The sequence below is a fragment of the Lissotriton vulgaris genome, chromosome 12 (genome assembly GCF_964263255.1).
Source record: "Lissotriton vulgaris chromosome 12, aLisVul1.2, whole genome shotgun sequence".
NCBI classification, from domain to species: Eukaryota; Metazoa; Chordata; class Amphibia; order Caudata; family Salamandridae; genus Lissotriton; species Lissotriton vulgaris.
In genome coordinates, this window is record NC_141700.1 from 348,928,154 (window position 1) to 348,949,911 (window position 21,758).

At 48.0% G+C, this 21,758-nt stretch overlaps 1 protein-coding gene across 1 annotated transcript in view; it reads right to left on the reverse strand.

Moving 5' to 3' along the window:
- Positions 1-21,758, reverse strand: part of VPS35 (VPS35 retromer complex component) — a 526,314-nt gene that overhangs the window by 379,362 nt on the left and 125,194 nt on the right. The window contains exon 3 of the mRNA XM_086945112.1: positions 19,982-20,078. Coding sequence (XP_086801238.1) covers positions 19,982-20,078 — 97 coding nt within the window. The remainder of the gene's footprint in view (positions 1-19,981; positions 20,079-21,758) is intronic.

Sequence of the window (21,758 nt, forward strand, 5' to 3'; positions counted from 1 at the left end):
AATTATTTTAATAATTAATACTTAAATAAAAGTTATTGCAATTTATAATGGCAATAGCTTAAACTTTTGTAAATAACTTTTGTGAAGAATATGTTCAGTGTATTTTATTGTGACGAAAATCCAAGAACAGAAGTGAAATACTAACCTCTTTCTGTGACACTTGTAATAAATCTTGAAACATTGAGAGAACATATTTGACCCAGTTGTCGAATGGTTGCACAGATTGATGTTGTGGTGGCGCTGAGTGATGTTGTGGTGGCGACTAGTGATGCAGTGGCATTCAATGATCCAGTGGTAGCGCATAGTGATGTTGTTGTGCCCCTTAGTGATGCTGTGGTGGTGCTGAGTAATGCTGTGGTGATGCAATAGATAGAGTGAGTGGGATAGATAGATAGAGTGAGGGCGATAGATAGAGGGAGGGCGATAGATAGCTAGACAGATAGATAGAGTGATGGCGATCAGTATCTAGATAAATAGAATGATAGATAGATAGAGTGAGGGCGATAGATAGTGAGGGCAATAGATAGATAGATAGAGTGAGGGCGATAGATAGAGTGAGGGCAAAAGATAGATAGATTGATAGATAGAGTGAGGCAGATAGATAGATAGATAGATAGATAGATAGATAGATAGATAGATAGATAGATAGATAGATAGATAGATAGATAGATAGATAGATAGAGGGCGATAGAGTGAGGGCGATGGATAGAGTGAAGGTGATAGATAGCTAGATAGATAGATAGATAGATAGATAGATAGATAGATAGATAGATAGATAGATAGATAGATAGAGTGAGGGCGATAGATAGATAGTGAGGGCAATAGCAAGATAGAGTGAGGGCGATAGATAGACAGATAGAGTGAGGGCGATAGATAGACAGATAGAGTGAGGGCGATAGATCGATAGACAGATAGAGTGAGGGAAATAGATAGATAGATAGATAGATAGATAGATAGATAGATAGATAGATAGATAGATAGATAGATAGATAGATAGATAGATAGATAGATAGATAGAAGTGAGGGCAATAGATAGATCGATAGATAGATAGATAGATAGATAGATAGATAGATAGATAGATAGATAGATGTGTGTGCGGTTGTGTGTGTGGTTGTGGTTGTGTGTGCGTGGTTGTGTGTGTGTGGTTGTGTGTGTGGGGTTGTGTGTGTTATGCTTTGTTTTGCTATGCTATATTTTGTTATGCTATGTTATGTTTTGTTGCGTTTGGTACGCTATGCTATGTTTTGCTAGGCTATGATATGTTTTGTTTTGTTATGCTATCTTTTGTTGTGTTTTGTTAAGCTATGCTATGTTTTGTTGTGTTTTGCTATGTTTTGTTATGCTATGTGTTGCTGTGCTTTGTTATGCTATGCTATGTTTTGTTATGTTATGCTATGTTTCGTTATGCTATGCAAAGTTTTGTTTTGCTATTCTATGCTTTGTTTTGTTATGCTATGCTATGTTTTTTTGCTATCCTATGCTTTGTTTTGTTATACTATGCGATGTTTTGTTGTGTTTTGCTACGATTTGTTATGCTATGCTATGTTTTTTTGTGTTTTGCTATGTTTTGTTATGCTACGTGTTGTGTTTTGTTTTGCTATGCTATGCTATGTTTTGTTATGCTTTGTTTTATTATGCTATGCTATGTTTTGCTATCCCATGCTTTGTTTTGTTATGCTATGCTTTGTTGTGTTTTGCTATGCTTTGCTTTGTTATGCTATGCTATGTTTTGTTGTGTTTTGCTATGCTATGCTTTGTTTTGCTATGCTATGTTTTGCTATGCTATGTTTTGTTATGCTATGTTTTGTTATGCTATGCTTTGTTATGCTATGCTTTGTTATGCTATGTTTTGCTATGCTATGTTATGCTATGCTTTGTTATGCTATGTTTTGTTATGCTATGCTATATGTTGTGTTTTATTATGCTATGCTTTGTTTTGCTATGCTATGTTTTGTTATGCTATGCTATGTTTTGTTGTGTTTGATATGCTATGTTTTGCTATGCTATTATATGTTTTGTTTTGCTGTGCTATGTTTTGTTGTGTTTTGTTAAGCTATGCTATGTTGTGTTTTGCTGTTTTGTTATGCTATGTGTTGTGTTTTGTTATGCTATGTTTTGTCATGTTATGCAATGTTTTGTTATGCTATGCTATGTTTGTTTTGCTATCCTATGCTTTGTTTTGTTATGCTATGCTATGGTTTGTTGTGTTTTGTTATGCTATGCTATGCTTTGTTGTGTTTTGATATGCTATGCTTTGTTATGCTATTTTGTGTTATGCTATGCTATGTTTTGTTTTATTATGCTATGCTTTGTTTTGCTATGCTATGTTTTGTTATGCTATGCTTTGTTATGCTATGCTTTTTTATGCTATGCTTTGTTATGCTATGTTTTGTTATGCTATGCCAAGCGTTGTTTTGTTAGGCTATGCTATGTTGTGTTTTGTTATGCTATGCTATGTTGTATTTTGTTATGCTATGCTTTTTTGTGTTTTGTTATGCTATGCTAGGTTTTGCTATGCTTTGCAATGCTATGCTTTGTTATGTTATGCTATGTTTTGTTCTGCTATGTGTTGTTGTTTTGTTATGCTATGTTTTGTTATGTTATTCTGATTAGTTATGCTATGCTATGTTTAGTTTTGCTATCCTATGCTTTGTTATGCTATGCTATGTTTTGTTGTGTTTTGCTATGATTTGTTATGCTATGTTTTGTTATGCTATGTTTTGCTATGCTATGCTTTGTTATACTATGTTTCGTTATGCTAAGCTTTGTTTTGTTATGCTATGTTGTGTTTGGTTATGCTGTGCCATGTTTTGTTGTGTTTTCTTATGCTATGCTATGTTTTGCTATGCTTTGCAATGCTGTGTTTTGTTATGTATGCTATGTTTTGTTGTGTTTAGTTATGCTATGCTATATTTTGTTGTGTTTTGCTGTTTTGTTATGCTATGTTTTGTTATGCTATGCTTTGTTTTATGTTATGTTATGCTATGTTTTGTTATGTTATGCTGTTTTGTTCTGCTGTTTTGTTGTGTTAGGTTATGCTATGCTATGTTTTGCTGTGTTTTGCTATGTTTTGTTATGCTATGTTTTGTTGTGTTATGTTATGCTATGCTATGTTTTACTATGATATGTTTTGTTTTGCTATGCTTTGTTGTGTTATGCTTTGTTTTGTTATGCTATGTTTTGTTATGCTATGCTATGTTTTGTTGTGTTTTGTTATGCTATGCTATGCTTTGTTGTGTTTTGTTATGCTAGGTTTTGTTTTGCTATCCTATGCTTTGTTTTGTTATACTGTGCTTTTGCTATCCTATGCTTTTGTTTGTTATGCTATGCTATGCTGTGTTTCGTTATGCTATGTTTTGTTATGCTATGCGGGTGAGGGTGTGTGAGGGTGAGTGAGGGTGTGTGAGGGTGGGTGAGGGGGGTGAGGGTTTTTGAGGGTGATGGTGGGTGAGGGTGATGGTGGGTGAGGGGGAGTGAGGGTGAGGGGGTGTGAGGGGGTGTGAGGGAGGGTGAGGGTGTGAGAGTGAGTGAGGGTGTGTGAGGGTGAGGGGGTGTGTGAGGGTGTGTGAGAGTGAGGGTGTGTGAGGGTGAGGGGGTTTGGGGGTGAGGGTGAGAGGGTGTGAGGGGGTGTGAGGGTGAGGGGGTGTGAGGGTGAGGGGGTGTGAGGGTGAGTGGGGGTGTGAGGGTGAGTGAGGGTGAGTGAGGGTGTGTGAGGGTATGTGAGGGGTGTGAGGGTGAGAGGGTGTGAGGGTGATGGGGTGTGAGGGTGAGGGGGTGTGAGGGTGAGGGGGTGTGAGGGTGAGGGGGTGTGAGGGTGAGGGGGTGTGAGGGTGAGGGGGTGTGAGGGTGAGGGGGTGTGAGGGTGAGGGGGTGTGAGGGTGAGGCGGTGTGAGGGTGAGGCGGTGTGAGGGTGAGGGGGGGTGAGGGGGTGTGAGGGTGAGGGTGAGGCGGTGTGAGGGTGAGGCGGTGTGAGGGTGAGAGGGTGTGTGAGGGTGAGAGGGTGTGTGAAGGTGAGGGGGTGTGAGGGTGAGAGGGTGTGTGAGGGTGAGAGGGTGTGTGAGGGTTAGAGGGTGAGGGGTGTGAGGGTGAGGAGGTGGTGTGTGAGGGGTCAGGGGGTGTGAGGGGTTGAGGGCGAGTGAGGGTGAGTGTCTCCAATGAATGTCACTGCTTTGCCTTCTTTGAAAATGTTCAGTGCTGCAAATAGAGCATGCCGCCCTAATTATCACAGCAAGAGGCCCCAAAGTGATAATTATCACAGCATGCAGAGAGGCGCCCCACACTGCTGGAGCACTCAACTGCACTTTAATTATAGTTGAGTGCTCCAGCAGCCTGGGGCGCCTGTTGACATGCTGTGATAAGTGGGGTCTCATGCTGTGATAATTGTTACTTGAGCGCACGATACTGATTCCCGCCCCTCCAGGACTCCCTGACCTGCCTCATGGTTGCCAAGGCAATATTTCTGAAAATATTGCCGGCTACCGTAAGGCAGGTCATGGAGTCCTCGAGAGGTGGGATCCAGAGCAGACAAATCTGCTAAACAGGAGCTTTTTCCAATGGCAGGCCTCCGTTTCCAGAGGCCTGCCAATGGAAAAAAGGGGCGTGGCTTCATGCCATACTGAAATCCCCTACTCACAATATGTCTTTGCCTGCAGCAGGGCCATGCCCAGCAATGCAGGCTTCGACCTAAAAAACATCTTTTAAGGAGGATCCAAATCCCCGTGATCCAGGCAAAGATTTTAAAAATGGCATAGAAGGCCAAACTGACCCAAAAGATTTGGCAAGCTGGCCATAATACGCAACTTGAATGCCAGTAACCAACATAAACTGCACTATAAATGAAAATATCTCTTCAGGAGGACCCAGATTACGATGGCCCCTAGGCCACACACAGTCAGAGGCTGATTCTTTGACATGCCTTTGTAAAAGAGATTATGAATACTTCCACTGGACTGAATAAGGTTCAGATCTCTATAAAGTAAGCGCTCCTAAACTGAGGTTTTTGGAAAGGCCAAACAAACAAACACTTTATCTAGTTATTTCCAGTAACAATGCTCCCAACAAGTGGACAGGAAAAGAAACACAAGCATTGGAAATGCAATAGGTCTCGCATTAGGAAAGTTTGAGCTATTGGTATTGTAAATGACACTTTTTTTATTTATGTGTTGGTTTTGAAAGTAGCAAAATTAATAGCTTTGTCAGTTACAATGTCAATAGTTTTAACTTTTGCAAATGTGACACCTATAGCATTTGTAATGCAATGTGTGTTGTATTTACGTGACTTGGATGTCTTGATATTACAAATAACAATGGCTTTTAATTTTGTAAATAATTAATACTTGAATAAAAGTAATTGTAATTTATAATGGCCATAGCTTAAACGTTTATAAATAACTTTTGTGAAGATTATGTTCAGTGTATTTTATTGTGACAAAAATCCAAGAACATTGCATTTGCACCTACACACACACACAGAGCCACACACATATAGATGTGGTGGTGGTGGTGGATGTGGTGGTGGTGGTGGTGGTGATGGTGGATGTGGTGGATGTGGGGGTGGATGTGGGGGTGGATGTGGTGGTGGATGTGGTGGTGGATGTGGTGATGTGGTGGTGGAGGTGGTGGATGTGGTGGTGATGTGGTAGATGTGGTGGTGGTGGTGGATGTGGTGGTGGTGGATGTGGTGAAAGTGGTGGTGGATGCGGTGGTGGATGTGGTGGTGGAAGTGATGGTGGTGGATGAGGTGGCGGATGAGGTGGTGGATGTGCTGGTGGATGTGGTGGTGGTGGATGCGGTGTTGGATGTGGTGGTGGTGGTGGTGGATGTGGTGGTGGATGTGGTGGTGGTGGATGCGGTGGAAGTGGTGGTGGATGTGGTGGTGGATGTGGTGGTGGATGTGGTGGTGGTGGATGTGGTGGTGGTGGATGTAGTGGTGGTGGTGGATGTGGTGGTGGATGTGGCGGTGGATTTCATGGTGGATATGGAGGTGATGGTGGATGTGGTGGTGGTGGTGGTGGTGGATGTGATGGTGGATGTGGTTGTGATGAACAAGTTACTTACCTTCGGTAACGATATATCTGTAAGAAACATTAGTTAGTGTTATATTCCTTACCTTAGAATATCCCCAGGCGTCAGTCTGGATCCGGAAACTTTTGCGTAGCAGTACCCCTGCGCGTCGGTAGGCGTCGTCTGCAGGCGTCCCCTGCGGCTCCGCGTCCGGCGTCGTGCGCCGTGATGACGTCGCTGGAGTATATAGACGCCGCCTCCGCGCGCTGACGTCAGTTCTTTGTACACAGCTTTTCCGCACTAGAAAACGCAGAGCCATGAGAGAACCAACACTGGTGCCATTTGAAACTAGGGCCCTAAAAGGGATGTCCTTAACCCTAGGTATCAGTTCGCAGAACGGGGAGGATGGGTGGGTTCGGTAAGGAATCTAACACTTACTAATGTTTCTTACAGATATATTGTTACCGAAGGTAAGTAACTTGTTCATCTGAAAGAAACACGTTAGTGTTAGATTCCTTACCTTAGAATAGATACCCCAGCAATACCAACCCCGGTGGAGGGTCTGCGAACCAATACATTCCTACACCAGAAAGTCCTGGAGGACAGAACGGCCAAAGAAGCCATCCCTCGGGACTTGACTGTCCAGGCAGTAGTGCCTCGCAAAGGTGTGCAGCGAGGCCCACGTAGCCGCCTGGCAAATGTCCTGCAAAGGGACTCCCCGGCCCAGGGCAGTAGTAGCCGCCGTGGCCCGAGTGGAATGGGCCCTCAGCCCAACAGGAGGCTCCTTCCGAGCCAAAGAGTAGCACGCTTTGATGCACAGAACGACCCACCGAGAGATGGTTCATTTACACACCGCCCGTCCCTTCTTCGCACCCACGTAGCCAACAAACAGTTGGTCATCCACCCGGAACTGGCGTGTGCGATCCATATAAAATGAAAGCGCACGTTTTGGGTCCAGACGATGGAGCCGCTCTTCATCCTTTGAGGGATGCGGAGGCGGGAAGAAGGAGGGGAGGGTGATGGACTGCCCGATGTGAAAAGCAGAAACTACTTTGGGCAGGAAAGAAGGTCTAGTCCTGAGAACCACCTTGTCAGGATGAATGGACAGGAAAGGAGGTTGGACAGAAAGAGCCTGGAGTTCACTCACTCTCCTGGCAGAGGTGATGGCAACCAGGAAAGCCGTCTTTAAAGTCAGGAGACAGAGAGGACAAGAATGAAGGGGCTCAAAGGGAGCACACATCAAAAAGGTCAGAGCCAGGTTCAAGTCCCACTGAGGCATCACAAACGGAACAGGTGGATACATGTGTGTGATGCCCTTCAAGAATCTCGTTACCATTGGGGACTTGAACAAAGAAGGCTGATCAGGAAGCCGTAGAAAGGCTGAAAGGGCCGAAAGGTAGCCCTTGATAGTGCCCAGAGCAGAGCCCTGCTGGGCAAGAGAAAGAAGAAACAGAAGAACCTCCGAAAGAGGGGCAGAAAGAGGATCCACAGCCTTTGCTGTGCACCATGCCACAAATCTGTTCCACCGACAGGCGTATACCGTCTTTGTGGAGGGACGCCTGGCTGCCAGAATCACATCACAGACTTCAGGAGGGTAGTCAAATGGCCTCAACTGCCGCCGCTCAATCCCCAAGCATGGAGGTGGAGACTGGGCAGGTTCGGGTGGAGGACCGTCCCCTGCTGCTGCGACAGAAGGTCCTCCTGAAGGGGCAGGCGGATCGGGGGACCGACTGACATGCTGAGTAGCTCGGGATACCAGTACCTTCGAGCCCAGTCCGGAGCCACAAGGATAACTTGGGCCAGGTCGCGCCTGATCTTCTTCAGCACTCTGGGCAGAAGTGGTATAGGCGGAAAGGCATATAACAGACCGCAACTCCACTCGTGCCGAAAGGCGTCGCCGTGCGAGTGCCGTCTTGGAAACTCCAACGCGCAGAACTGATGACATTGCGCATTCTCTTCTGTGGCGAATAGATCTAACCAAGGCTCTCCCCATTGCAGAAAGATGCCTTGCGCCACGTCCGAGTTCAGACGCCATTCGTGATCCATCGAGCACCGACGGCTGAGTTCGTCCGCCCTGGCGTTCAGAGAACCTGCCAGGTGTTGAACCGTCAAAGTCACGCCCTGACGTTCCAGCCACTGCCAGAGGCGCAGAGCCTCCTGGCAAAGGGTCCACGACCCCACTCCGCCCTGTTTGTTGCAGTACCACATGGAGGTGGTGTTGTCGGTGAACACCTGCACTACACTCCCATTGACGAAGGGGAGGAATGCCTTCAGTGCTAGACGAATCGCCCGTAGCTCCAACAGGTTGATATGGAGCCGGGACTCCGCCGGAGACCAGATGCCTCTGATCTCTGCCTCTCCCAAGTGGCCACCCCAGCCCTGGAGGGACGCGTCTGTCACGACAACGTGCTCCGGTTGGGGAAGGGAGAGGGACCTGCCACTGACCCAATCGCGGTCCGTAAGCCACCACTGCAGTTGTCTCGCAGTGCCCTCCGAGATCAAGACATGGTCGGACAAGTTGCCCTGATGCTGGGCCCACTGAAACTTCAGGTCCCACTGCAGAGCCCGCATCCGCCACCGGGCGCGATGCACCAGAAGGATGCAGGAAGCCATCAGCCCCAGCAGCCGCAGCGTCAACCTGACCGAAACCCGGGATAGCGGCTGAAAGATGGGAATCAAAGCCTGTATATCCCGGACCCGCCGTTCCGGAGGATAAACCAGAAACTGCGCCGAGTCCAGAACCGCTCCGATGAAAAGGAGCTTTTGAGAGGGGCACAGGTGTGATTTCGGCACATTGATGGAGAACTCCAAGTCGTGCAAGAGGTCTGCCGTCATCTGAAGGTGGTGGACGACTGTCTGGGGCGAGCCCGCCTTCAACAACCAGTCGTCTAGGTAGGGGAAGACTGAAACCCCTAACCTGCGCAGATGGGCTGCGACCACCGCCATCACCTTTGTGAACACCCGTGGGGCGCTGGTAAGGCCGAAGGGGAGCACGATAAACTGAAAGTGCTCCTGGCCTATCGTGAACCGCAGGTAACGCCGGTGGGCCGGCAGGACGGGGATGTGAAAATACGCATCCTGCAAGTCCAACGCTACCATCCAGTCTTGCGGGTCCAGAGCAGCCAAGACCTGAGCCAATGTCAACATCTTGAACTTCTCCTTCCGGAGGAAGCCGTTGATGTTCCGTAGATCCAAGATAGGACGTAGGCCCCCCTTGTCCTTCTTGGGTACCAGAAAGTAGTGGGAATAGCAACAACGCCCTACTTCTGGCCCAGGAACGCGCTCGATGGCCCCCTTGGCCAAGAGGGCCGTAACTTCCTCCTGCAGAAGTGTCAAGTGGTCCCCCGACACACGGTGGTTCTGCGGTGGCATGGCTGGAGGAGTGGTCTCGAAGGGGAGGGAGTAGCCCCTTCGGACGAGTTGCAGCACCCACCTGTCCGATGTAATTGTACGCCAGTGAGCGTGGTGATGGCGAACCCTGCCACCCACTGGCGTCACATGGGGCCGAAAGCACGGACTAGGAGGATTTGGAGGCAGATGCTGCGGGGGGATGTGTGGCCTGACCCCGCCGTTGACCCCGACCGCCGCCACGGCGGTTTCCACGGCCGCCACCGCGTTGAAAGGATTGTTGCGGCGCGTGGCTGGCAGCACGTGTGGGGACGACCCTTCCTTGGCCACGAAAGGAGCGAAACGAACCCGTTTGCTGGAGCTGGGTCGAGAGACCCAAGGACTTGGCCGTGACCCTGGAGTCCTTGAAGCGTTCCAGCGCGTGGTCCGCCTTGTCACCAAACAGGCGACAGCCATCGAACGGCATGTCCATCAACGCATTCTGGACATCTGCCGAAAAGTTGGCGGATCTCAGCCAGGCGTGGCGACGAATCGCCACCGTCGTGGACATCGCTCTGCCTAGCGAGTCGGTCGTATCAAGACCACACCGTATAGAATATTTAGCTGCGTCTCGGCCCTCAGCCACAGCCTTGCCGAGTTTTGCCCTCACCTCCATGGGGCATTCTGGCAGCAGTTCCGCGACCGTATCCCACACAGAGTGGGTGTAGCGGCCCAAGAGGCAAGCGGTGTTGCAAGACCGCAGTCCCAAACTCAGGGACGAGAAGACCTTCTTGCCATACAGGCCCAAGAGGCAAGCGGTGTTGCAAGACCGCAGTCCCAAACTCAGGGACGAGAAGACCTTCTTGCCATACTGGTCATACCTCTTGGATTCCCGGTCGGGCGGGGCCGACGGGAATGCAGTCTCGGAGGTCGAGGCCTGGATCACCAGACTCTCGGGGGTGGGATGGGTGGACAGGAATTTGGGGTCGTCCGGACAAGGACGGTGGCGTCTGGCCACGTTCCGATCAACAGGCGAACCTGAAGCGGGCCTGGACCACGTGCCCAGCAGAACGTCTGACAAGGCTTCGTTAAACGGCAGCAGTGGCTCTTGTGGGCATGACTGCGGTTTGAAGACCTCAGTGAGGATGTTAGGCCTCACGGCTGCGACGGGGAGCTCAAGGTGTAAGGCCTTGGCAGCCCTCATCAGCACCACTGAATCTGCAGCTCCCTCCTCCGACGCCACGGAAGGAGGAGAGACAAAGCCAGGGTTAGGAGAGTCGTCCAGACCACTGGCATCCCCCAAATCACCTGTCCAGTCCAGGTCATACTGGCACTCACGTGACAGAGGGTCCTCAGACCCCTCCCAACCTTCCCCGTACTCTTCATCATCTCCATATTCGGAGTCAACGATGTAGACCGGCTCCTCGGGGTTCACAGGCCCCATCGGCGTCGAGCCCGGCGTCGATCGACGCCGGTCCGACTCCGCGTCCGGATTCGGGGAGGGTATGGGGACGGTGTTGCCCGGAGCCGGCGCTGGAGCCCCGGCGCCGGCCGAAGCCGGCACAGGAGAACCGGCGCCGCGCGGGGACGGCGTCGGGGGTAACCCCAATGGAATCGGCGCCAGACCGGCCGGTAGGCCAGCCGGCGTTGACCCCGAAGGCCCTTGCGGCGCCGGGGTCGGAGCCGTCGGCGGCACCGGGGCCGGAGCACCCGATGGCGTCAAGCCAGGGACACCCGACCCGCTAGGTCCCTCAGACAGTAGCACTGGGCCCGAAGGCGCCGTAGGCCCCGTCGGAGAACTGAGCACCCTCATGGCCATGAAGAACGCCTCAATCTCCTCAGGCATCGCACCGTGCCAAGGGACCGGAGGGTATGGGGCAGGCCGTACCGGCGACTCTCGCGGAGCCGCGGGGTTGGGGTCACCCGAACCCCCGGCCGCATCGCGCGGGAGTCGGGGGTACGATGACGAAGCCCCGACTTCTTGTGTTTCTTACCTGAAGAGCCCGACGAATGGTGACGACTTCCGGAGCACTCGGCGCGGCTCCGCGAACGCTCCCTCGAACGCTCCCTGGACCTCCGGCCGGACCGCTCCCGACGCGGGGCCGACACCCGGAGCTCAAGCAGCTTGCGGGACCGCTCCCGTCTAGCCTTGTTAGTGAGAGCCCGGCAGTCGACGCAGGCGTCCACGTCGTGGTCGGGGCCCAGGCACCGGAGACAGAGTCGGTGATGGTCCGTGACCGACATCGTGCGGTCACAACCGTCACAATTCTTGAAACCGGGCATCCTACCAGGCACCAAAAAGAGATTAGAAAGTTTAACAAAGTTGGTCAAAAGACCGGAGTACTGCTCTTCGGATCTGCGCTTACTGGCGCGGAAAAAAGAAGAACTGACGTCAGCGCGCGGAGGCGGCGTCTATATACTCCAGCGACGTCATCACGGCGCACGACGCCGACGACGGACGCGGAGCCGCAGGGGACGCCTGCAGACGACGCCTACCGACGCGCAGGGGTACTGCTACGCAAAAGTTTCCGGATCCAGACTGACGCCTGGGGATATTCTAAGGTAAGGAATCTAACACTAACGTGTTTCTTTCAGATGGTGGATGCGGTGGTGGTGGTGGAAGTGATGGTGGTGGGTGTGGTGGATGTAGTGGTGGTGGATGCGGTGGTGGATGAGGTGGTGGATGAGGTGGTGGTGGATGTGGTGGTGGTGGATGCGGTGGTGGATGTGGTGGTGGTGGTGGATGTGGTGGTGGTGGATGCGGTGGATGTGGTGGATGTGGTAGTGGATGTGGTAGTGGATGCGGTGGTGGATGCGGTGGATGTGGTGGTGGTGGTGGATGTGATGGTGGATGTGGTTGTGATGGTGGATGCGGTGGTGGTGGTGGAAGTGATGGTGGTGGGTGTGGTGGATGTAGTGGTGGTGGATGAGGTGGTGGATGAGGTGGTGGATGAGGTGGTGGTGGATGTGGCGGTGGTGGATGTGGTGGTGGTGGTGGATGTGGTGGTGGTGGTGGATGTGGTGGTGGTGGATGTGGTGGTGGTGGATGCGGTGGAAGTGGTGGATGTGGTGGTGGTGGATGCGGTGGAAGTGGTGGATGTGGTGGTGGATGTGGTGGTGGATGTGGTGGTGGATGTGGTGGTGGTGTTGGATGTGATGGTGGATGTGGTGGTGGATGTGGTGGTGGATGTGGTGGTGGATGTGGTGGTGGTGGTGGTGGATGTGGCGGTGGATGTGGCGGTGGATGTGGCGGTGGATGTGGCGGTGGATTTCATGGTGGATATGGAGGTGATGGTGGATGTGGTGGTGGATGTGATGGTGGATGTGGTTGTGATGGTGGATGCGGTGGTGGTGGTGGAAGTGATGGTGGTGGGTGTGGTGGATGTAGTGGTGGTGGATGCGGTGGTGGATGAGGTGGTGGTGGAGGTGGTGGTGGATGTGGTGGTGGATGTGGTGGATGTGGTGGTGGTGGTGGTGGATGCGGTGGTGGATGTGGTGGTGGTGGTGGATGTGGTGGTGGTGGTGGATGCGGTGGAAGTGGTGGATGGGGTGGTGGATGCGGTGGATGTGGTGGTGGTGGTGGTGGATGTGATGGTGAATGTGATAGTGGATGTGGTGGTGATGGTGGGTGTGGTGGTGGATGTGGTGGATGCAGTGGTGGTGGTTGTAGTGGATGTGGTGGTGGATGCAGTGGTGGTGGGTGTGGTGGTGGTGCAAGCGGTGGTGGTCGATGCGGTGGTGGTGGATGTGGTGGTGGATGTGGTGGATGTGGTGGTGGATGTCATGGTGGATGTGGAGGTGATGGTGGATGTGATGGTGGATGTGGTGGTGATGGTGGATGTGGTGGTGATGTGGTGAAAGTGGTGGTGGATGTGGTGGTGGTGGATGAGGTGGTGGATGAGGTGGTGGATGTGGTGGTGGATGTGGTGGTGGTGGATGTGGAGGTGGTGGATGTGGAGGAAGTGGTGGATGTGGTGGTGGATGTGGTGGTGGTGGTGGTGGATGTGGTGGTGGATGTGGTGGATGTGGCGGTGGATGTCATGGTGGATGTGGAGGTGATGGTGGATGTGATGGTGGATGTGGTGGTGATGGTGGATGTGGTGGTGATGTGGTGAAAGTGGTGGTGGATGTGGTGGTGGTGGATGAGGTGGTGGATGAGGTGGTGGATGTGGTGGTGGATGTGGTGGTGGTGGATGTGGAGGTGGTGGATGTGGAGGAAGTGGTGGATGTGGTGGTGGATGTGGTGGTGGTGGTGGTGGATGCGGTGGATGTGGTGGTGGTGGTGGATGTGGTGGTGGATGTGGCGGTGGATGTGGCGGTGGTGGATGTGGTGGTGGTGGATGTGGTGGTGGTGGATGTGGCGGTGGTGGATGTGGTGGTGGTGGATGTGGTGGTGGATGCGGTGGTGGATGTGGATGTTATGGTGGATGTGGATGTGATGGTGGATGTGGATGTGATGGTGGATGTGGTGGTGGTGGATGCGGTGGTGATGTGGTGGTGGATGTGGTGGTGGATGTGGTGGTGGATGTGGTGGTGGATGTGGTGGTGGATGTGGTGGTGGATGTGGTGGTGGATGTGGTGGTGGATGTGGTGGTGATGGTGGATGTGTTGGTGATTGTCGTGGTGATGGTGGATGTGTTGGTGATTGTCGTGGTGATGGTTGATGTGGTGGTGGATGTGATGGTTGATGTGGTGGTGGATGTGGTGGTGGATGTGGTGGTGGATGCGGTGGATGTGGTGGTGGTGGATGCGGTGGATGTGGTGGATGCGGTGGTGGTGGTGGATGCGGTGGTGGTTGTAGTGGATGTGGTGGTGGGTGTGGTGGTGGATGCGGTGGTGGTGGATGTGGCGGTGGTGGATGTGGCGGTGGTGGATGTGGTGGTGGTGGATGTGGTGGTGGATGCAGTGGTGGATGTGGCGGTGGATGTGATGGTGGATGTGGTGGTGGTGGATGCGGTGGTGAAGTGGTGGTGGATGTGGTGGTGAAGTGGTGGTGGATGTGGTGGTGGTGGATGTGGTGGTGGATGTGGTGGTGATGGTGGATGTGGTGGTGATTGTGGTGGTGATGGTTGATGTGGTGGTGGATATGGTGGTGGATGCGGTGGATGTGGTGGTGGTGGATGCGGTGGTGGTGGTGGATGCGGTGGTGGTGGTGGATGCGGTGGTGGTTGTAGTGGATGTGGTGGTGGGTGTGGTGGTGGATGCGGTGGTGGTGGATGTGGTGGTGGTGGTGGATGCAGTGGTCGATGAGGTGGTGGATGTGGTGGTGGTGGATGTGGTGGTGGTGGATGTGGTGGTGGTGGATGTGGTGGTGGTGGATGTGGTGGTGGTGGTGGATGTGTTGGTGGTGGTGGATGTGTTGGTGGTGGATGCGGTGGATGTGGTGGTGGATGTGGTGGTGGATGTGGCGGTGATGGATGTGGCGGTGGTGGATGTGGCGGTGGTGGTGGATGTGGCGGTGGTGGTGGATGTGGCGGTGGTGGATGTGGCGGTGGTGGATGTGGTGGTGGTGGATATCACTGCACTGGGCTGATATGATCTTTGACAAAAAGTATTTTTCATTTCTTCTCTCCTAAGCCTGGACTTTAAGGTGACCCTATGGTGGCATATAATGCTAAGCACATAACCAATTTAGCATACATTCCATAGCACAACATAGTAAAACATACCACAACACTTTAAATATGTATTTGTATGTGGTCGCTGCACATCCTGTTTTTTTTGTTTTATTATTTTAGAGTTTACTAATGTTATTGTATTTAATTATCAAACACAAATTATCTAGAAAAGAGGGCCTGATTTTCCTTTGTTTTAACTTTAAGATAGCTCAACGGGTTAAACACATTAGCTGAGACTGACATTTTGCTATTAATTAACAGGTTCCCCGACATTATTAATGCAGCCTAAGCCATTCATCCTTCTGAGGTACGTAACTTTCATTGGCAGTGTTCTCTACATGAATACGCAGTTTGACAGAATGGGTCTATCATGTGAACTGTGGAACATTATGGAGAGGTGATTATTACTTGAAGCAAAAATACAGCCAATCACAGCAAAATGACTGCTACTGGCTAAACTGCTGTGACGTTTCTTTAGTTCCAAACAAGGAATCACGAGAGAGATTTGTTAACAAAACAAAATTTGAAAAGAAATATAACAGTGGAAGCAAACAAGGCATCCAATTTTTGAACTCCTGAACAGAGACAGTAACGTATTCATTGTGTAAGAGAAAAAACAGAGTCAGAAACCAAAACGAACTACAAACCTACAGACAGCACAGATAAGACAAGACGGAGGGCATTGCTGTGGGGAGGGGGAGGAGAAATGCGACACGGCCGCAGCAGGGGGCGGAGCGGCGATGGGGGAGAGACACGGCCGTAGTGTGAAGCAGCAGGGGCACTGAGGTACGTAACTTTCATTGGCAGTGTTCTCTACATGAATATGCAGTTTTACAGAATGGGTCTATCATGTGAACTGTGGAACATTATGGAGAGGTGATTATTACTTGAAGCAAAAATACAGCCAATCACAGCAAAATGACTGCTACTGGCTAAACTGCTGTGACGTTTCTTTAGTTCCAAACAAGGAATCACGAGAGAGATTTGTTAACAAAAAAAAAATTTGAAAAGAAATAGAACAGTGGAAGCAAACAAGGCATCCAATTTTTTAAATCCTGAACAGAGACAGTAACGTATTCATTGTGTAATAACGTATTCATTGTGTAAGAGAAAAGACAGTCAGAAAACAAAACGAAATACAAACCTACAGACAGCACAGATAAGACAAGACGGAGGGCTTTGCTGTGGGGAGGGGGGAGGAGAAATGCGACACGCGGCATGAGGGTGTGAAGCAGCAGGGGCCTGAGACGCGGCCGCCTTTGATGTGGTAATGCGAGGCAAGCGGCTGGTGGCATTGTGCACGCGCTTTCACATGCACTGGAAGAAATCGCCTGGGAATCACCTGATCTCGGTAAGCTCTGGTTAAGTGCCTATATATCGAGCTCCCGCTCTCAATGCGCATGCGCATTGAGATAGGTCGCTCGACCTAAAAAAGGAAAGGGTAAGATGAGAGAATAGTGAATCTTTACTTCCAGTTAAGAGAAAGAGGCCAATTAGGCAGATGTGTTTTCCCATCCGTTCTCCACAGGCAGAGGTGAGACATACCCCTTCTTCCAAGTGAAAATTAAGGATAGGGCTGTCCAGTTTTTTTTTTTTTTACAATGGAAAAAAAACAGCAGAAACATGGGCCTTTTAGATACTCAGGGACTTTCAGATAGAGATTTATGGAACTCATTTAAAACTCCTGCCACTAAATACTTTTCTGTGCAAGAGAAAGGGTTAATTACAAATGAATAAATCAAACAGAAACAAGCATTGGCAAAGCCAATACGTTGTACCTTTAGAAACTATTGGCGTTATCAAGGTTTTTTAGCAATGCTATGCAGCATGGTTAATGAGGAGAGAAAAAATCTATGACACATCTAGCCAAGTCATTTTGCAGTCAGATACTTACAACATGACGGGGAGTTTTTTCGCTTTTTATTTACCAACCACAGTTGGATTAGTAAATAAAAATAAAAATAAGCTTCCATGTTTTTTTTTTTGTAACAGCTGCTAGAGGATAAACCACAGAGCCCAGGTACAGTCAAGCAATGTAGGTAGGTAGAAGCAACAGAGTGTGCATGGAGGAGTATGCAACAGGGAGGAAAGAGCAACATGGAAAGCGAGGTGGGAAGCGAAACATACCAACGAGAGGGAATAATGAGGAGCTGAAGAGAGGAGCACACCAGCGAGAAAGCAATGCCTTATGCAGAGGTACACACGGGTGAGCACAACAGATGAGGCCGAGTATAAGCACATGGGCGAGAGAAAGCAACATGAGCACCGACGGGGAAAGAGAAGTACACTAGGGAGACAGCTGAAAATCACATGCATACCCATGGAGTGCTTAACCGAAAAGAAAAAAGTAGCACCTGAAACATTAAACTGTGGAAGGACACACGTAATAAGGCCATGTTACAGAGGAGGGACAAGCAAAAGAAGAAGGAGTAAAGGCCACACGTGGTAATAAATAAAAAGCAAGCACATGAAAGCAAAAATAAAACCAACCAATTGTAAGCAATGAGCGGGCTCTAATCCTATTGTACCTTCACAACAAGTATTTTCGCAAACAGACAGCTTGACCTTTCATTGTAGGCATGACCAAAAAAGAGCAATCGTTAAGATATGTGGCCCGGAGTAATTATCTGTGACTGATATGAATTCAAGCTTTCCACCCATCACTTTTTTTATTTTTCTTAAACTTGCCATTGTTAGTATGAAACCATCATCTTATTATGCTAATACTATACGTTTCACTCTTTCCAAATATATGGCTACTCACTTTCTCCCCTGGTTGGACATTATAATTAGTTCTCCTGAGGAAGGCATCTTACCAGAAGACTTGAAAATGTGTCATGTCTGTCTTATTCCAAAAAATATAATTGCATGTCCTAATATATTAAGGAATTATAGACCAACTGCAGGCCTGCATTTACTCGGCAAGCTAAAAGTCATCAATGAAACTTTCAAGATCTTTAGCTAAAAGGACTCTTGCCTGATGTTTTCCAATTTCTGTAAAGCCCTGGATACCACTGACCGTTACATTCTTCTGCGTACTGTAAGTGATAATAGGTATCGAAGACACAGTATGCTATTAGCTTAGAACCTAGCTCACAAATCGATCAGAATGTATTTAAATAAGATACTTCATGTCAGTAAGTACACTGGTGGTTCATTTTGTATTGCAGCGTTTCATTCTTGCACTTTCCCCCACTCTTTAATCTTTATGAAGAAACGTTTGCGGAGATTTTCTCTAAACACTACATTGTCTACTACTACTCCACTGATGACACACCACTATCTTCACAGCACTTAATGTATCTCCTTCCTTACCATTGGTCTCTCTGGCTTTATATCTTTGATGACTCAGATAAAGTTCAATACACAGAAAACGGAACGGATTTCCTCTCCCATACAAAGTGCAAAACTGAATTTTATTCACTGGTGGTCTCAAAATTAGATACAGAAATGCCATCCTTACCCAACATCCTAAGGGCACACCATGCTCCTTTAAAGAAATCCTTCATTTTGCTGCGAAACTGATCACGAACACCAAAATATTTGATATGATCTGCTTTGTTCATGAACCTCTCACCATATTTCCCCTATTAGAGATGCGCTCTCTCTGTGAAACAGCACACCAAACATACAAAGCCATTCACTTAAAGCTCACTGATCTGTGACCATGTCACAAGGACTTGAAAGAGTCGACAGCAAGCAAATTCCACCATTTCTTATGAGCCCATGTTGCAGGCAAATGTCCCCCATCAAACAAAACTTTCTGGGGCATGCTCAAAACAAATGTAAATATGGACTGCCTTTCCTTACCACAAAGGACTTGCACCCTTCCACAAGTAGTTTAAAACTAAAGTGATTACACACTACCTGCACCTAAGCCTTTGATCTTCTTTCACACTCATCTCGTAATCCCACAAAATGCCTTGATTCAGGTTTTCATTCCTTTGTCAGATTTGATACTCACATACTAGTAAGACCGAATGGTTCTGATGACAGATATCGGAGTACATCACAGATTTCCCCGTTACTACTGCTTAGTTCTGGAAATATTGTTTTTTCTCCTCAACCAGAAATGCACTAATAGCATTAGGTGAGATATAAATACTTTATTGGACTAAGCTAAAATGAGACTAACAAAAAGTCCACTGCCAATGACTGAATGAGACTTGTCGAAGAAAGTCAATAATTGAAAACTGCAGACACAAAGGCCACTCAATGCTTAGTGTAAGCAATAAATGATGTCTATTGCAAATTCAGGTACTGCTCTACTACCCTTTCACGTGCATTAGAATGAGGACTTTTGATAAACCGGAGTTGAGATGCAGTGGAGAATGGGTAGCAAACAGCCTGGTGGAGTTAGTTGATGAAGCTGTCCTTGGCACATGATGCATTGCTGTAACTTGTTCTTATACATGGCATGAGCAACGTGAGACTAGAGAAAGGCATAGTGTCAGAGGTAGTAAAACATTTTTGTAAACAATAACTTTGCAAGAACATGTGGTCTTGTAACAACAGGATCAAGCCTAAAAAGAAGGAAAAAAACACAGAACAGTAGATAACAATATGACTGCCTATTGGAAAAACAGCAACTGAAGCTAGTCATTAGTAAGCCTCGGCAGTGAGAAAGGACTATGATGTGAACAATAATAGCTGCTTTACTATGTACAGACGTAACCTCTTTTCAGGAGAGACTTGAACCTAATCTGTTCGACGGAGCGGCTAAGGTTCAAACACATTGGGAAAGACTACAAGCAGGATAGAAGAATAGAACATCTTCAAACCCCAACCATAGAGTGCATACAGCAAGAAAAATGTGAGTTTCAAACAAACAAACCTTATTTTTTGCAGTAACACGAAACATGAAACATGAAACCCTCACGGAGTGTAATCAGTGAACAGCACACATCACAGAATGATATTGAAAAAAGCATGCAACTCAGTCTACCATTTGATGAGCACATAACATATACAGCAGGTCAACATAATCCAATTAAATTGAAAGAATGCATATTTTATTATCATCAAAGGATACAGAGCTCATAATAACTCTTTGGAGACAGCATGGAGGTCCGTAGCTCGCCAAGCATATTGGATGCATGTTTTAAAGCATCCATTAGCTTACTTTTATCCTATTAAGAGAGACAGAACCAATGTAAACTTGGATCTTTTCAAAGAATTACACAAACCAATTCTGAAAACAGATTTCAAGTAACTATTTACTGTTATACCAGGACAATATATTTAAGACAAGTGGAGCACTGGTGCTTATAACTACGAAACAAGACTAAAATATGCATGTAAGTAGCTAAGTGAGCTGCACAAATGTCCCCATTATATACGGAAAGAGATTTTGGTCTCAGCATCAAGAAACACCAGTTATACAATACATATGATTTAGAGAGTCATCTTTTTCCAAATTATAAGCACAAGCTGTAGCCTTATTAAAAAATATTCCTTTTAGACCAAGGGGTCGGCCTTTTCTTAAAAACTGCAACTTTGTATAAAGCCATAGGCCACATAAATGTATGGATCCTAGCTAAGGAGTAATGTAATCACATTGAATGCCCAGGCATTCGAAAAATTGTTAAGAGTTCTAGCGTTCCACATCAGGGGCACTATTGGTTTGAGGGTCAGGTATTTCATACTCCTGAACACCATGGTGAGTTTAAGGAACCGGGCATTGCTCTTCGAACAGCTCATTTAATACCAGAAAAGGCCCTCCGTTTCAGTCACATTGCAATTTCAGACAACTGCCAAAAAGGGGAAGCATTTATTAAGGTTCAAAAGTAAAAAAAAAATGGGCTTTCATACATTTTACCAAACAAATTCTAGAGCACAAGACGTACTTTCTATCATACAATGACATGGTCCAAACTTCTATTATATTGGGGTTAGTTAGAGGAATTGCACCAGTCCCTTACAAGTTTCATTAATCTGCCAGAGAACTGAAGGAAAGGAAATACTGAAATGTCCACAAACATTAAACTCCGGCTGGATGCTTAAAATGTTTATCACAACTAGCAAATGTACTATTATGGCTTGAATGTTTCCTTTTAGGGGGAGCCAGGAACAAGTCTCATCAGTTCCAGTGGAGATAATGAGTACATGCTGAGGCACAAGTCTGGCAATCAAGAGAGTAGTCAAGCACCTTGAAATGAAAGAGTTAGAGGATCCATAACAGCGTGTCGGAGGGCAGAAGTCGTGCAAGACAACACTAATTGCGAATTTGCCTCAGTGACTTGGAAAATTGATCAAGGGAGTAACTGATTTCATGTAATTGGAAATCGGAAAAGTCTTTTCACACCAAAGACTCAAGTGAGTTGAGAAGACAGGCAGCTTAAGGGGCAGGATGAACAGAAGTCAGAGAAGGCTGGTGGGCAACATCTGGTTTTTGCCTAGACTTTTATATATTTTTAAAGGTCATTAAAGAGGACATGGAAAACGTATTTCACCTATTTTTCCTGCTTTTTAAATCCATATATGCTATACAATTCAATGGATTTCAAGCAAGTAACTTTTCTGTATACCTTTGTGCTGATGGGTGTCTGATCTCAATACAAAATGAATTATTCTTCAATATTCTATTGTCTCCGTTTTCAAGAACACTGAAACAAAGCTGCAATAAACAAAATAAAGGTATGCACATCTACAGATGGCACAAAGTTCTGCCAGAGAGTCCATGCCGCAGAGAAGTTCAATACCATTATGTCAATGAAAATTGTGTTACCGCTATAACCCTCGCTGCTGATGTACCATGAAGACAAACAGACCTAGTTCTAGGTCATATGATCAGTAAAAGGCTTATGAAA